The sequence below is a fragment of the Tursiops truncatus genome, chromosome 3, assembly GCF_011762595.2.
Source record: "Tursiops truncatus isolate mTurTru1 chromosome 3, mTurTru1.mat.Y, whole genome shotgun sequence".
Taxonomy (NCBI): domain Eukaryota; kingdom Metazoa; phylum Chordata; class Mammalia; order Artiodactyla; family Delphinidae; genus Tursiops; species Tursiops truncatus.
The window spans coordinates 7,435,018-7,449,906 of NC_047036.1; the positions used below are offsets into that span (position 1 = coordinate 7,435,018).

Here is a 14,889-nt window from a genome sequence, read left to right on the forward strand (position 1 = left end):
TGGACGCCAGGAAGACTCGATTTCCTCTGGTGGCTTCCTCCTCACTCACACCTTGGCTGGAGCACTGAGACTCACGGCCCAGCCTCAGTTCAAAGGGGAGAGGAAACAAGGAAAACAAATAAACAGGAAGACTGGGAACAGAAATGCAAACTAAGTCATTTCAAAAGTGTTATCCTGGGGCTTCCCTGGTGGCACAGTGGTTGAGAGTCCGCCTGCCGATGCAGGGGACACGGGTTCGTGCCCCGGTCCGGGAAGATCCCACATGCAGCGGAGTGGCTGGGCCCGCGGGCCATGGCTGCTGAGCCTGCGCGTCCGGAGCCTGTGCTCCGCAACGGGAGAGGCCACAACAGTGAGAGGCCCGCGTACCGCAAAAGAAGAAGAACAACAACAACAAAAAGTGTTATCCTGGTTCATGTTCCAATCAGAGCGACACCTGAGCCCCTTTCCAGGCACAGGATAGGGGCTTTTACCCACTTTCCTACGTTGATCTCCCATCACCGGCTGTGGTGGGTTCTCCACTCTCCTTCCAAAGAAATCTCATCACCCAGGTTCTGGTCACATGTCTAGGGCCCTTCCATTGGATGCCTCGGCCGGATTGGCGAGAGGCTCTGTCACCTGAAGCTGCTGCCGCCCCCGGTCTTCTTTTTTTTATTTATTTTTTATTTTTGCGGTACGCGGGCCTCTCACTGTTGTGGCCTCTCCCGTTGCGGAGCACAGTCTCCGGACGCGCAGGCCTAGTGGCCATGGCTTACGGGCCCAGCCGCTCGGCGGCATGTGGGATCTTCCCGGACCGGGGCATGAACCCGTGTCCCCTGCATCGGCAGGCGGACTCTCAACCACTGCGCCACTAGGGAAGCCCTGCCCCCGGTCTTCAAGCTGGGTCTGGACCTGGCTCTGTCCTCCTCGGAAGACAGTATCGTCAGGGCAGTGGGCAGCCACTTACTGTCAAATGTCTAGACTTTCAATTCTTTTGTGAATGGCTCTCCTTTGGACTGAATCACAATAGCTAAAAAGACATGTTTACATTTAGTTCTGTTTTCTACAAAGTTTTCTTTTTCTGCTGCTCTCAAACACCAGAATCTGGCCAAGGCTACTTTGTATTTATGTGAGTCTGTGCAAGTAAGACCCCACCAAGTGGCTTTAGAGTCCCTCCTGTGGGTGCAGTTTGCATGGCTCCATTCTAGCTGACTTTACTTGTTCATGTATTGCCTCTTACCTGGAGCCCCCTCCATGCAGGGGAACACTTCTGGAAAATTCCAGGACGCAGGCTGTCTGAATTTTGGTATTTTACAACTTTTCCATATCCTGATTTTCATAAAACTTCTGAAAAAACTGAAGCAGTGAAAAATCAAAGTGAAAGATCAAATGAGAAAACATAAAATACCCAGGTCATAAAATATGTTTTCTCTAGCAGGTTTTTCTCAAGTTCTCAAGCAGCCTGTGTGGTGTCATGATGACCTTGGTCTCCACTTTCTGAAGTTCAGAGGTTGGATTTTTGTTGTTTTTTACCCCGTAGGGCTTCCCATCATCATTTCTCTTGACAAAAGAAAAATAGACTAGAGACAGATAAAATATTCAAAACTACCTGTCTTTTAAAAACTTGTTACTTTCTCTGGTTATCTCAAGGTCAAGGAGCCCAAGGTAACTAGCAACCTTGACTACTGGCCACAAAAAATCTATCTTTTCCATAATTCTTGAAAAAATTAAAGTACCTCACACTCTTTGTTTACATAATACATACTAATCATGAGAATATCGCCTTAGACGTACAGAAAGCCTCCTTTCCAAGAGCTGTAAGAATACCATGTGTCTGAGCAAGTCCTTTCATTATACCGTGAAGAGGATACAGGTTGTTCTATATCCACAGAACAGAGCAATCGAGCATCTAAATGTTCCCTTCCTGTTGGCACCTCTGCCATGGATAATCATTACTTGCCTGTGTTTTGTTGACCCTTGAGCAATCCCCTAAATGTCCATCTGACCAGCCAGATTCTTTGTTTCCCTGCAACGGTCACGTCTCTCTTCTGATAATCACTTGGCCTGAAAGCACATTTCCCCTCTTCAAATGCTGTGGAGTTTTTTTTTTTTTTTAATTGTATAACATCCTAGTTGCCCCAAGGAGTGTTCAATAAAGTACCACTCGTTCAAATATTATTCACATTATCCTTCCATTTACAATGAAAGCAATAATAGTAATGACATGTTTGTTCAACGCTTTGTATGCGGCAAGGCCTTTTGCTACATGCTTGTTTGTGTTAACTCGATGAATCATCAAAAGGACCTTTCAGGCTTCCCTGGTTCCGCAGTGGTTGAGAGTCCGCCTGCCGATGCAGGGGACACGGGTTCGTGCCCCGGTCCGGGAAGATCCCACATGCCGCGGAGCGGCTGGGCCCGTGAGCCATGGCCGCTGAGTCTGTGCATCCGGAGCCTGTGCTCCCCAACGGGAGAGGCCACAGTGAGAGGCCCGCATACCGCAAAAAAAAAAAAAAGGACTTTTCAATACAGGAAGACCTCTGAGACATGGATTAGATTCCAGACCATTACAATCAAGTGAATATCCCAATAAAGCCAGTCTTACGAAGTTTTTGGTGTCTCAGTGCATATAAAAGCTATATTTATACTATAGTGTAGTCTATTAAGTGTGTGATAGCATTATGTCTAAAAAAATACATAGCTTTATTAAAAAGTACTTTATTGCTAAAAAATGCTAACTATCATCTGAGCTTTCAGTGAATTATAATGGTTTGCTGGTGGAAGTTTTGAAAATTTGTGAGAATTACCAAAATGTGACACAGACGCGCCAAGTGAGCAAATGCTATTGGAAAAATGGTGCCAAGAGACTTGCTCCATGCAGGGTTGCCACAAACCTTCAGTTTGTAAAAAATGCAGTATCTATGGAGTGCCATAAAACAAGGTGGACTGATGCTCTTGTTGTCTCCATTTACAGATGAGACACCGAGGCGCAGAGAAGAGAATAGCCCCAAGGTCACAGCCACAAGGACAGAGTCACTGTTTGAACCCAGCCCAACACGGCCTCCCTGTCATCAGGGATCCAAAGGCACAGCTGTCTTAGCCAACTCTGTTTTCCCATTTTTCCAGCACAGACCTTGTGCCTAGTGGTCCAGAGATGGAGTATCATGGAGAGAATGGAGCACATGCCTCATCCCCTCACTGGCACATGTCATGTGGTTTTCTAAAATATGAGTGATTTTCTAAAATGTGATCAGGTAAAGAATTCAACTGCATGTAAGACTCCTTCCTCTTTCCTTCCTGATTCCCCACCCCCTTATCACATTTCCCCTTCTAGTAGGGGGCACTGGAGTGGTTGTGGGCATTTCCGGGAGGGTTTGTGGGGAAACTGAGGTGGGGACTACATTCAGTTGGACTTCGGGAAGAGTGTGCACGTGGTTTGCAGTCACCTCCATGTAAAGTGATGTTATTGCAGAGTCTTGTTGTCAATGTGGCAGCACTCAACCTCCCTCCGTCATGTCACCATGTGCTGACACAAAGATGTGGCATTGGAGGGCCCGTCCTGCAGTGCACAGCCCCCAAGTCTGTGAATAGTGAAGAAAGATTTGGAAACACAGAGCCATAAGCTGGTCTGCGTAGGTAATCATCCTACTGTCTTAGCTTGTACCTGAAGGGAAGTTGGTAGAAATGTTCCAAATGTTGTTAAAAATGCTAAAATTTTACATGTGGTTACACATAACAAGGTAATCCACCTTGATTAATAATTATTTTCTATTCTCTCAGTAGAATAGTTTTTGTCTGGCAGTTAATACATGTACTCTGTTATTTTTCTTCAATTTATTACATATGTAGTTTCTGTCATAATTTTTTTAAATTTGAAGTTTGTACAGATTTCTTTTCTAAATCTGAATGAACATGAATTTTCATCCTTGACTTCATTGTGTGAATTCTGTATTCCTTTTCTTTCAAGGACACTCAAATTACATAAGCTTCAGATGCTTTAAAGTGGGATCTATCCTGAATATGTCCTACAAAATGCATGTGTCACAAAGAGTTAGGTTAGAATGACTTGAAGCCCATGGAAAATGTTTCTCCCAGTTCAGAACGGAGCCCCTGCCGCTGTCCTGTGTACGAGTGTGATGAGTGTGTGTTCCCTTGTCTCTTCAGCAAACAGGAGCATCTCCTAGATTCAGAATGGGGACTTTCCAGCCGCCGTGCTGATCTGCGAGTGTGTGCACTTGAATCCTCCCACTGGATGGCTGTCTAGTCCTGGCTGCCCATCTGTCCTCCGAATGGGAATGTCCTGGCGCCATGTTGCTTCCCCCAACCATGCTTCTCTCAGGGAAGGGCGATGCCTGGCCACCAGGGGGCGCCTGTCTCAGGCATCTAGTAGCAGGAACAAGGAGGTGACAGCAGTGCTGAGGTGAGAGAGAGGAAGATGGAAGAAACTGAAGAGGAAGAGACCTGTGGACAGACCTCTGCACAGCACTTGAGTGTGGCTGTCTTCACTGCTCCCAGCTTTCTAAGGAAAGGTGGCCCATGAAACTGTAATCAAACCCAGGTTTGGCCAATAATTTGAGAGGCAAGTGTCAGCAGAAAGGAAAGGTGCTTTAATCAGTAGAAAGGAAAGGCGCTGGGAAGTTGGTGGACTTGTGTCCAGAGACGAACTACGAAGATTCCGCTCAGCCAGGTTGGTTTTTAAAGGGGAAAATGGGGTGGGGTGGGGGGAGAATCTCAGTGAATCATTGAGGCAGGATGTTGGGTTCTGCATCTCCACTGCGTGCAGACCGGCTGACTCTTTCTTCAGACGTTATCCTGCCCAAGTGATCTGCCTGCAGGACTGCTTAGCGGGGCCTACTGGGGGTAGAGAGCTAATCTTACTTCTTTTTATCTAGGAAAAGTATCAACAGGTTAGACAAGACATGGTGAGCATTCAGGAGATCGTAAGTCAAGAGTTAGTTTCAGTTGCTTAGTGATCTCACTCTTATAATTAGGTTCTTTTAAAGTTAGAGGGGAAGAGAAATGGGCAAACAGGAAAGGGGCAACAGAGCTGCTTTCAAAACCACCACTGTGACGAACAATTCACCCTCTGGCAAAGGCCACGGCAAATACTTGACAAATATTGTGGAGCGCACATGCATTAAGATTGAAAAATCATATGAATTTGATTTGAATTCATTTGGATCATATGAATTTGAAAAATAATATGAATTTATTATTCATAAAAGATGCAGAGGTTTGGGTTATAGTTCAGCAAAGTTTTCTCTGTGCTTTATGGTAAGACTCATTTTCAAAATTTTAAAAATGGCTTTTGAAACTAGAGATGAACTTTTGCACTTCCTGTGTACTCAATGAGGGATCATTTCACAAAGGGTTATTACTTTTTGACTTTGTTTCCTCTGTTACGCTTTTAGTAACTGGTCTAAGGAGCTCTGAACTGCCCAGAACTATCAAATGTTTATCAAATGTGTTCCTGTTGTTTTCAGATCTGGTTCTGATTGTGATCGCAGGGGTGGGGTGAGAGCTTCCTATACTCCAGAGGAAAATGTATGTCAAGCCGATTAATGAGAGAAAGGCCATTTCAGACATCACTTTCTGTTTGATTTTATAAACAAACTCCTTTAAAGAAGTAAACCAAGTATAAACAAGTGTAATTCCAGAAAATAAACATAGTTTCAGATACTATTTTAAGGAACATTTCTTCTTACATTAATGCCCTACGGTTGTGCAGTCAATACATTCAATCATCCCTACTATTCTTCACAAGCTGGGCTCATGGAGGAACTTTAAATGGAAATTTACATTGTATATTTCAAATATGTCCAGAAAGGTATTTTAAATGACATTTCAATTGTATTTGTTAAGAGTGAATGAAGTAGATTCTAAAAAGAGGAGATGGATACGTGAGCATTGGGTGAGAATGTCTAAACATTAGAGTCCATCACTGTAAATACAAAGATTCAGAAAAAAAATCACAAGGAAGAGAATTGTGGGACCGCATTTATTCCACTCACTTTCTAAACTAACAGTCAAATGTAGGTTCTTCATGGAATGCTTTAAGATTTTAATATTTCATCTAATACAGATACTCAGAATCCAAACTGATTTGGTCTGAGATGGGGTCTGGGTGATATATATATTTTTCAAAGTCCCCAGATAATCCTAATATGCAGCCAGAACTAATAATCTCCTGGATTGTCAGGAAAAACAGACCTCCCCAAAAAGCTGTAGGAAATTATTCTTCTGCCCTTTTAGCGCTGAAGGACATCCAACCTTCCAAAAGCAGAGAAGTCTTTTAATGTGTAGTCAGCCTGGATCATCTGGGTAAAGACAGATTTTATAAATTAATATTTCATTAGTTGGGGTTAAAAGTAGTTTAATCATTATCACATGTTTCGCTAGTTTATATTTTTGTATAGCTTTATTTTATTATGTTAATGTTTGTATCCATATTAAATGGGCCTTTCAGCTTTGTGCTAACTGGAAATTATATATATGTGCAATTATACACATGTATGTTTATATTTACATGAATGTGAGTATATATTAGACATATATATGTGTGTGTGTATATATTTATATATACACATATATATATACATATGGAGAGAGAGAAGGAGATTTCATGGGATCATGAATACTGAAATACGTCTTTCAGGCATCTTCTAGCTGTGTTCATGCTAATAGTCAGCAGTTCATTGTAGAAAAACCTTGTTTTATGCAAGGAAGAATGGAATATGGTGTGCTGTAGAGAAGGCGAGCTTAATATAACAGTAAACCGATCATCAACAGAACAGGTTATCAACTCCTTGTAAATGAAAAACCTGATCGATTTTCCTTGGCACACACTTCTTATTGTCCATGGAAATACTTGTAAAAGTTGTCCACGGCGTCATAGAATCATCACAAAGCTGGCTGGTCTTGTCTTGGCCTCCACACAAGAGGCTGTGGCATCTGATCACACAGGAGCGTGTTATGGGGTTCTCCCCAGAGGTCGTCTGCAGTCTCAGTACAATGAAACGCTCTCCTTCAAGTAGTGATCGCGCTCAGCACATCTGGGGACACAGGGGCCACTGAGGCTACGCAAAGAAAAATGCCACTAAATTGTTTCCTAAATGGTGGAATTTATTTCAGTGCTAACTTACAATGGAATGAGATAAACTATTTACATAAAGCTTAAGTACAAAAAATATAATACAATTTTTACTGTACATAATCAGGATTCTCTTATTTTGTCCCCCAAATGTTGGCAGATAGAGATGAAGAGGGGGCTGGTACGGAAGGAAGCTTGGGGGACTGTTGGCAATACTCGGGATCATCCTTCATGAATTTATTATTCATAAAAGATGCAGAGGTTTGGGTTATAGAACCTGGCAACTCGCCAAGAGCAGGGAGTGAGCGGGACACTTTCACTTTGGGGATACCAGTTCAAAAATATGCCTGTTTTCCTCTGAGTTGAGGCTGGGAGCCCGTGAGAGTTGGTTTCTGCTGACTGGTTGGGAGACACCTGCCCACCCCTTCCCTGAACTTATGACATTGATCCAGGGCAGCGGGCAATGGGCGCCCTGCCTGCACTGCCTCAGATGGTGTCTTAAACTGATTTTGAAAACAATATATCTACCAGGTGTCATTAAACAACTTTTGTAGATATAGACCTGGACAGCTCTCAAGTGAGCATTTAAGACCAGTGAATTGATAAACAGAAAAAAATGAAGACCACTGGAAATCGGTATTACACATTTTTAACAACAAGGTTTCCAGTGAAACCTTGAAAGTCAAATGTAAGGGCTGAAAAACCCCCATCCCCCATTGGTCCTGAGGGGGAATACCCAGAAATCCACAAGCATTCCAACAGGGCAACCAAAGCTCTGTTTTTCTCATTCCAATAAACGGGAGACAGTGCTACCTCATTCTAAGAAAGCTCCATTATGATTAATATATATGGTCTTTTAAAAATTAATTTCAAGATCAGTAACTTTCTGTAAGTTTACCAAGGGGTCAAGGTGGCTTCGGGAAAAGGTTCCATGAAAAAAAAAAAGAAATAATCCCAAATAAGTTTATTTTGTATCACAAAACAGCAACAGCAAATTAACACAGAATGAGGCATTTAACATTTCATAACATCTTCAAAAGTCACATCAAGTGGCATAACACACAAATTTAGTTACACACTTTTGAAGAATCTTACATTGGACTGAGTTTGTGCACTTCCCTTGCAGACAGTGTAGAATTTTGGTGGTGGATGTAGGTGCTTGTGTTGAAGGTTCATAGTGTGCTTTCTCCCAAAGTGCAGAAGTTCAAGTCTGATTTTGGCCAACAGTCATGGTACAGGGGAAAAGGAATCAAATTTAGCAGAGAAAACACTGTTAACTTTCTTAACCCAGACTAAGAATGAAAACTTTGTGAACTTATGAAGCAAGTTTGACATTGAGTTCAAACAAACAGCAGGCCATATTCTAGGTGGTTCTCATTCCACTCACCATATCTGTGCCAGTCATCACCAGCCTATGTCTGATTTTCCTGTATCTACAGACTTGCCTGAAGACAGACAGTAACAAAACCCTCTAACTTCTATAGGCATCCTATTGACATTCCTACTACAGAACGAACGTTAAGGTGTTTTTGGAAAATGTAAAATTAAAGTGATGTCAGTTTCTGGAAGGCTGGGTTCACCTAAATTCTGAACACATAGTGGCACCCATTCTGGCATCATAGCCGCAGTGCGGGTGGAAATCACATCTGACGATGATGTGCTTCTTGTTCATTTTCTATTCCTGAGTTCAAAGAGGCATATAAGAATGATTTTTTTCAAAGTATAGCCAATCAGTCCTCTGCTTTCAACCAATAATATCCAGATGAAATGATAAATCATTATCTTAAACAAGGCACTGGCAACTTTTAATAGGAAATTAAACCATCTGCACTTACTAATCAGGCTCTTTCTTAGTGACATGTGAGGAGGATAGTTTGGATTTTCTGAAATCCAGATTTTGCTCTCCAGCTTGTATTTATCTAAAATGGGGATCATTTTGAACTATAATATTTGGGCCATTTTTGGCATTAAGTTGCCAAAAATCTGAGAAAGTACAGGATCGTGTTTGAACTGCTGGCCTCAGATTTCTGACTGATATGCAAGGAGTGGAATGAATTCTATTGCCCATCCAACACGTTAGTTTAAGAAATACCATAGAGTGGTTTTCTATCTCAATTTTTCTCCCTTCTGGTCTTAAAGTATATTTCACTAGTTACTGTCATCATGGCAACAAAGTAAAACATGTTTGCCTGAATGAAAATTGGTACTGAATCATGGGAAACAAGCTTGATAGCTTTTTTTCTTTTCTATGGCAAAACTAATACGGTCTTTTGAAAATACTATATGAGACACCTTTCACTAGGAACAGTACATTCATGTCAGGCTCTGATTTTGGTTTTGATGATGCTCTTAGACCCTTTGCAATGTGAACTTACATTTTCAAAAGAGAACAGGTCGCCATTCTTAACGCTTCTGAAACATGTACCAAATTTTTGATGATGCAACATATGATCATTAAAAAAATCCCACTTTGATCCATCTGCTACAAAAATATCTATAACACATCTTTAACATAAAACCATAAAGAAGATTATGGAATAGTCATTTTAAAAATCCCTGCCAATGGTCCAACTTTACGTCTTGTTCATTACTTTTCAATTTCCAAAAGAGAAAATAAGCAAGGATGAAAGCAATATATTTTCTTGTGTTTTATCAGGTTATCAAAATGGATAACCAGAATGCATTGGTTCTGTATTTATAGAGTTACAAAACATCTTTAAATCAACTAATATTAATGACTTCAATAGGAGAGAACAGCAGAAATAAATTCCACAACGGCCACTGGTTTCCAAATATTTTATCTTACATGGTAATACACTTGAAATATTTGACATTCCCTTTTGTACATTTCTCAGGCCAAGATGAATGTTCTCCCACTTCACACCCATTGATCAGAATGGCTTTCTAGTGTCTGATAATAGTTAAGGATAGGTAATCAGAGGTAATCAATTTTGGTAATGTCATGTCAACATGAATCACCAAGCCAACATAAATTACCATGAAATGATAGAAACAGTAGAAGGAATACATGTGCTGGGCATGGCCAATGAGATCTGGGTACTCCAGTTTGCATCATCTTAAAAAATAAGAGCAGAGAGTTTGTATATGAGTAGATTTAAGGTTAGTGTTTTAATTCCCTGCCTTCACGGACAAGGATTATTGGAGCTGTGAGATTTAAGCACAGCCCTGCCACATGGAGAGCAGACTCAGTGCTTGGCATCCACTACTGCTACCCTACCTGTTGCCTCTGGATAGATGTTCCAGAGTCACTTTCTGAAACAGAAGGACAGAATTAAATATAGTTACCCCAAAATGCCACACATAAGAAAACTCCACTGAAATATAAAAGACACCCTGGGGCTAAGGAAAGTTGATGCCCGCAGGGCTAAGTCAATGCTGAAATTGGTTTGACAGTGTTGGGGTAATGGACATGATTGATTCTAAAAGTTAGGGAAATCTCATAAAGGGGCACTGGGATATTTGTAAATTCAGACACTAAGGAGGCTGCACCTCCAATGTGCATTAAGGACGTGTTTACACAAAATGACTAGCTGAACGCAGACCTGATATATTTTTTAATAAAATCTCCTTTGATCTGTGGTTACACAAACAGCATCCCTTCCGGTAGCCCCTGGGATTCCCCTGCTGAGACTTTGTCCATAACTTGAAAGGCATCTGACTCACGAACTCTCTCAAAGTCTCCAGTGGGAACTCTCACCACACAGGCTTTGATTCTCATTAATTTCACCCTTTTGCAAATAAATAAGGAAATAGAGGCACCTTCGCCTGCACTCTGGGCAGTTGATCCCGCAAGATCCAGGGATCAGCCCACAGGACTGCGCAAGCGGATCGTGGGTCCCCACCTGGGACTGTCCAGGACACTCGGCTGGGAGGGACCAGGTCCCCTTCTTTTCAAGGTCACCTTCTCCCACATTCACTTCCTTTCTCTTTGCATCACTGGTGAGTCAATGGGGCCAGACCCGTGTCTCATGCCGTTCCCATGGGCTGAACCCTCCTGGGGACAGAGGCTTCTTCACGGCAGGGGGCCCTCACGTCCACTCGCCCTTTATTCCTCTCAGTTCCTTTAAAATCTCTGCCCACCCTTGACACACACAGGGAACCCTCTTTTTTCCCGGTATTAATGCCGATTCTAGTCAGAATCTATAGGCTTAGTGAAATGTCTCTGAAGGAGAAGGGAAGTTCAGAACCTCCCATAAGCGTCCAGGGACAGCAGCACAGAAACATGCCTAAAGCGAGTCAGACAACTGGGTAAGGAAACACCCAAGTCTGGGGATGCTGGGTCTTCACGCAACAGAGGCTGATCCTGTGCCCCCCAGAGCACCTCAGAATTCACAGGAGTCCATCTCATTCAGGGTGACAAAGCCCTCAGTGTCATCAAAGCCATCATCTTCAGAGCTATTTGGGGAAGGTCACCCCCTATGCAGCGAGCAGGGATTCTGTGGCACTGCAGGGTTGATATTAACAGTGACTAGTCTAGTCTAGAGAAAGCACTGAGCACGGGGAATCACTTCCAAAGAATTTAAATGTGAGATTAAAGCCAGTTTCCTAATGAAAACCAGCCAAACTTCAACTGTACCCAGAAATAACCCTAGAAATTAAACTGTGATTAATGTCATTTGATGTTAGGCTCAGAGAGATGCAATTTAAAAATATTAGTCTCTATCTGTACCGCTTGTACCAGAACGAAAGGAAGGAAAGAAGGAAGGAAGGAAAGAAGGGAGGGAGGGAAAAGATAAAAAGAATGAAATCACACAGTAATTTAAAAGGTGACAAGTGTTGGCAGGAATCCCAACCATCCCAGCCTAAGGAAGAGGTGCTTTATGAAGGTTCCAGCAGAAGTGGTAGGTACCAATGTGAAAGCCCATCACATGGCGGCTTGATGAGGGCTACGGAGGGGAAGCATAAACACATAAGCAACAGCTCTACACTGATGGGAAAACAAAAGTTATTCCATAGATTCTTAAAATACTTGGATTATAGCTAAAACTAAACAAACTGATATCCTGTTAAGTAAGAAGGCGGGATGGAGGGAGGGAAAGAGGACGAGAGGGAGAGGAGAACAATTTTCTTTTGAATAGAGTGTCAGGGAACAAAAATGAGTGAATTTCTTTGCAGTGATAATTGTAAAGATTTATGTAATCAACAACATGAAAATTCCGTTGTAGGGAAGGGTGGTTTCCCTAGTCATTGCACAAGATTGATTAAAGACCAACTTTGATGTCATTTGGGAAGCATTTCCCATCAAGTCCAGTGATACTTCTTTGAAATATCAGTATCCTCTTTCCTAGGGGAAAGAGAATGAACTTTTAAGCCTTGAAAATATTGCGGGGGAGGAATTAAAAAACCGGCTAAAATATGCTACACAAATGAGGACATTTTTCTTATAGGAAAGTGATGAGACAGGTTGAAGCATCCAATGAAAATCCAACCCAAGGAAAATTAGAAAACTATCTGGCTAAATTTCACTTCCTAAGTGTGGACTTTGCGTAGAAACAGAGCAATCTCAGACAGCATACAAGGAATACGGGAGATGTAGCATGAACTTCCCACTGGAAAGACCCGGAAAATCATTCATTTGAAATCTATCAGACCTCCCAGAGCCCAAATGCAATTTAGACTTTAATTTTAGCAGAGCCGTTTCTGAAAATTTGGGCATATAAGAATATTTTGAACTCATCAACATTCATTACTAAACATAGGATTTTTTCAAATCTTTAAATTGGATAGGGTGAAAACCTAACCAACCTGTGTAGGCTAAAAGTCTGTGTCCCTCAATGCCCACACTGTAAGTTTTCCCAGATCTGAAGTTTCATTTATCAATAAGAACATGTCTTTATGCCCACCCAGGCCTTTATCATGACACCCAGAGGCATAAAATGAATCATTTCAATCTTGCTCTTACTTTCAATAATTATTCAACCAACTGCCATATGTTATGCATCAGTTTTTTGCGAGTAATCTACCCTGTTTTTTGTTTTTTTTTTTCTCCTGGGGACCCCTCTGGATAGTATCATAACATCCTGAAATGCTTACGAATGATCGAAGCTCAGAACCATGGAACCATTAAAATCCTTACTTGCCAACACCCTGACTCCTCAAGGTACTTCTTGAAATGCTGCTGCCCCCATGCAGGGAGAAGTGGGAGTGGATGGATGGCAAGGCAGCACTGAGATCAAAAACAAGAGGCACCAGAGCTGAACATCTCCTCACCTGAACTAGAGGAAGCAAATGACAGCTTGGTACTTGGGGAGCACTTCAATATGTACAGCAACAAGCTGCAGAAAGCCAGCTTTACACATCATTAATGCTCTTGGTAGGGGCTGATGGCCATACATTAGTTCTATCAGGGAGACGGAAAATAAAAAAGTTGCTTTTCATTAAATGTCAGGTTTTTCAATACTTTCTGTAACATGGAAAATAAAAAAAGTTGTCTTCAATTATATTTCAGTCCTTTCAATACTTTCTTCATCAGTATCATGAATGTTCAAGATTTTTCTTTGCAGAGAGAGGGGAGGTGTAGAGTCTGTTATCCAAATGCTAAACAAGTGGTTATTTTACAGAGTGGTTCTTTAGGATGTTACTGTGGACCAGACAGGTGGGCTACCAGGCCGATGCGCGACAAGGAGCTCCCTGAAATGCCATGAAATCCACAAGTCAGAATAAGGCGAGCTTCACGACAGCATGTAGAACACGTTCCCCCTTCATCGTGTCTGTACCTCTGCTCTTTACACTCACCTACCCCAGGGACAATACAGTAATGGCAGCAAGACCAAGCGTAGAGCATCTCACACCTCATACCATCACCTTTGCAGATATAAGCCAGGTTGAATCCCTGGGTGACCTCAGCCAAGAAGCATTCCAAGTCCAAACACACACAGTATCATTCAGATTGAGAAGATGGAGATGCATGGTGAGTCACTGTATGGCCACATTCAGATTCTTCATTTTATCAATACTATAAACTGTGCGGAGGTGGGGAGGCTCTCATATAAAGTGCCTAATTTCTTGAATTTAAAACATCATGAAGATTTACGCTCAAGGTCAAGAATATGTTCACATTTCTAAAGACCCCTTCCATTGTGGGTGGTACAGTTATGAAAAAGCTCAAGAAAACAACTGGCTTGTTAGAAAAATGGACTGAACACAATAAAAAAAAACCCTGCACACCATGGCTCATTAAACAATGATCAAGAATTGTAGACCAGATTTTCACGATTAGATTTTTGTTGCTTTTAAGAATGTGTCTTTTTGGCAGCAATGGGACACTAGTGGCTTGAAATGCACTTGAGATGTACCCAATCTCCATCTCTGAAGTCTTGGAGACATGGGCAGTCATGGAGCACAGGCCTTGAGGAACTGGGGCAGTTACAGGAAGCCAAAAATAGAAGAACTCTTAGTACTCATCATAGTTATTGAGATCTGTAAAGTAGGCATTAGAATAGGTCTTCCCAGTGAGATGTGGGTTGAAGTATTTGTTTCTTTCCTCTAAGATCAAGTTGTTTTTGTTAAATGCCTGTAAAAAATGAAATAGAAGATTTAGGAATATTCAGTAAGTAGTATTTCAGAAAGAGAATATAGTTAGGAGACAATTACAGTTGACCCTTGAACAATGTGAGTGTTAGGGGCACTGACCCTCCTCGAAGTGGAAAACCAGAGTATAACTTACAGTCTTCCCTCCAGATCCGTGGTTCCTCCATATCTGAGGTTCCCCTGTACCCTCAGTGCTGCATCCTGGATACAACCAACCTCTGATCGTGTAGTACTGTAGTATTTAATACAGTAAGTCCCTACATACGAACCTTCAA

At 41.9% G+C, this 14,889-nt stretch overlaps 1 protein-coding gene across 7 annotated transcripts in view; it reads right to left on the minus strand.

Moving 5' to 3' along the window:
• Nucleotides 1–7,074: 7,074 nt before the first annotated feature.
• SEMA5A (semaphorin 5A) overlaps nucleotides 7,075–14,889 on the minus strand; it is a 479,761-nt gene continuing 471,946 nt past the window's right edge. For all 7 annotated transcript variants that reach the window (XM_033852756.2, XM_073802003.1, XM_019951068.3 and 4 more), the window contains one exon: nucleotides 7,075–14,597. In XM_033852756.2, the coding sequence (XP_033708647.1) occupies nucleotides 14,478–14,597 (120 nt within the window). In that variant the 3' untranslated portion in view covers nucleotides 7,075–14,477. The remainder of the gene's footprint in view (nucleotides 14,598–14,889) is intronic.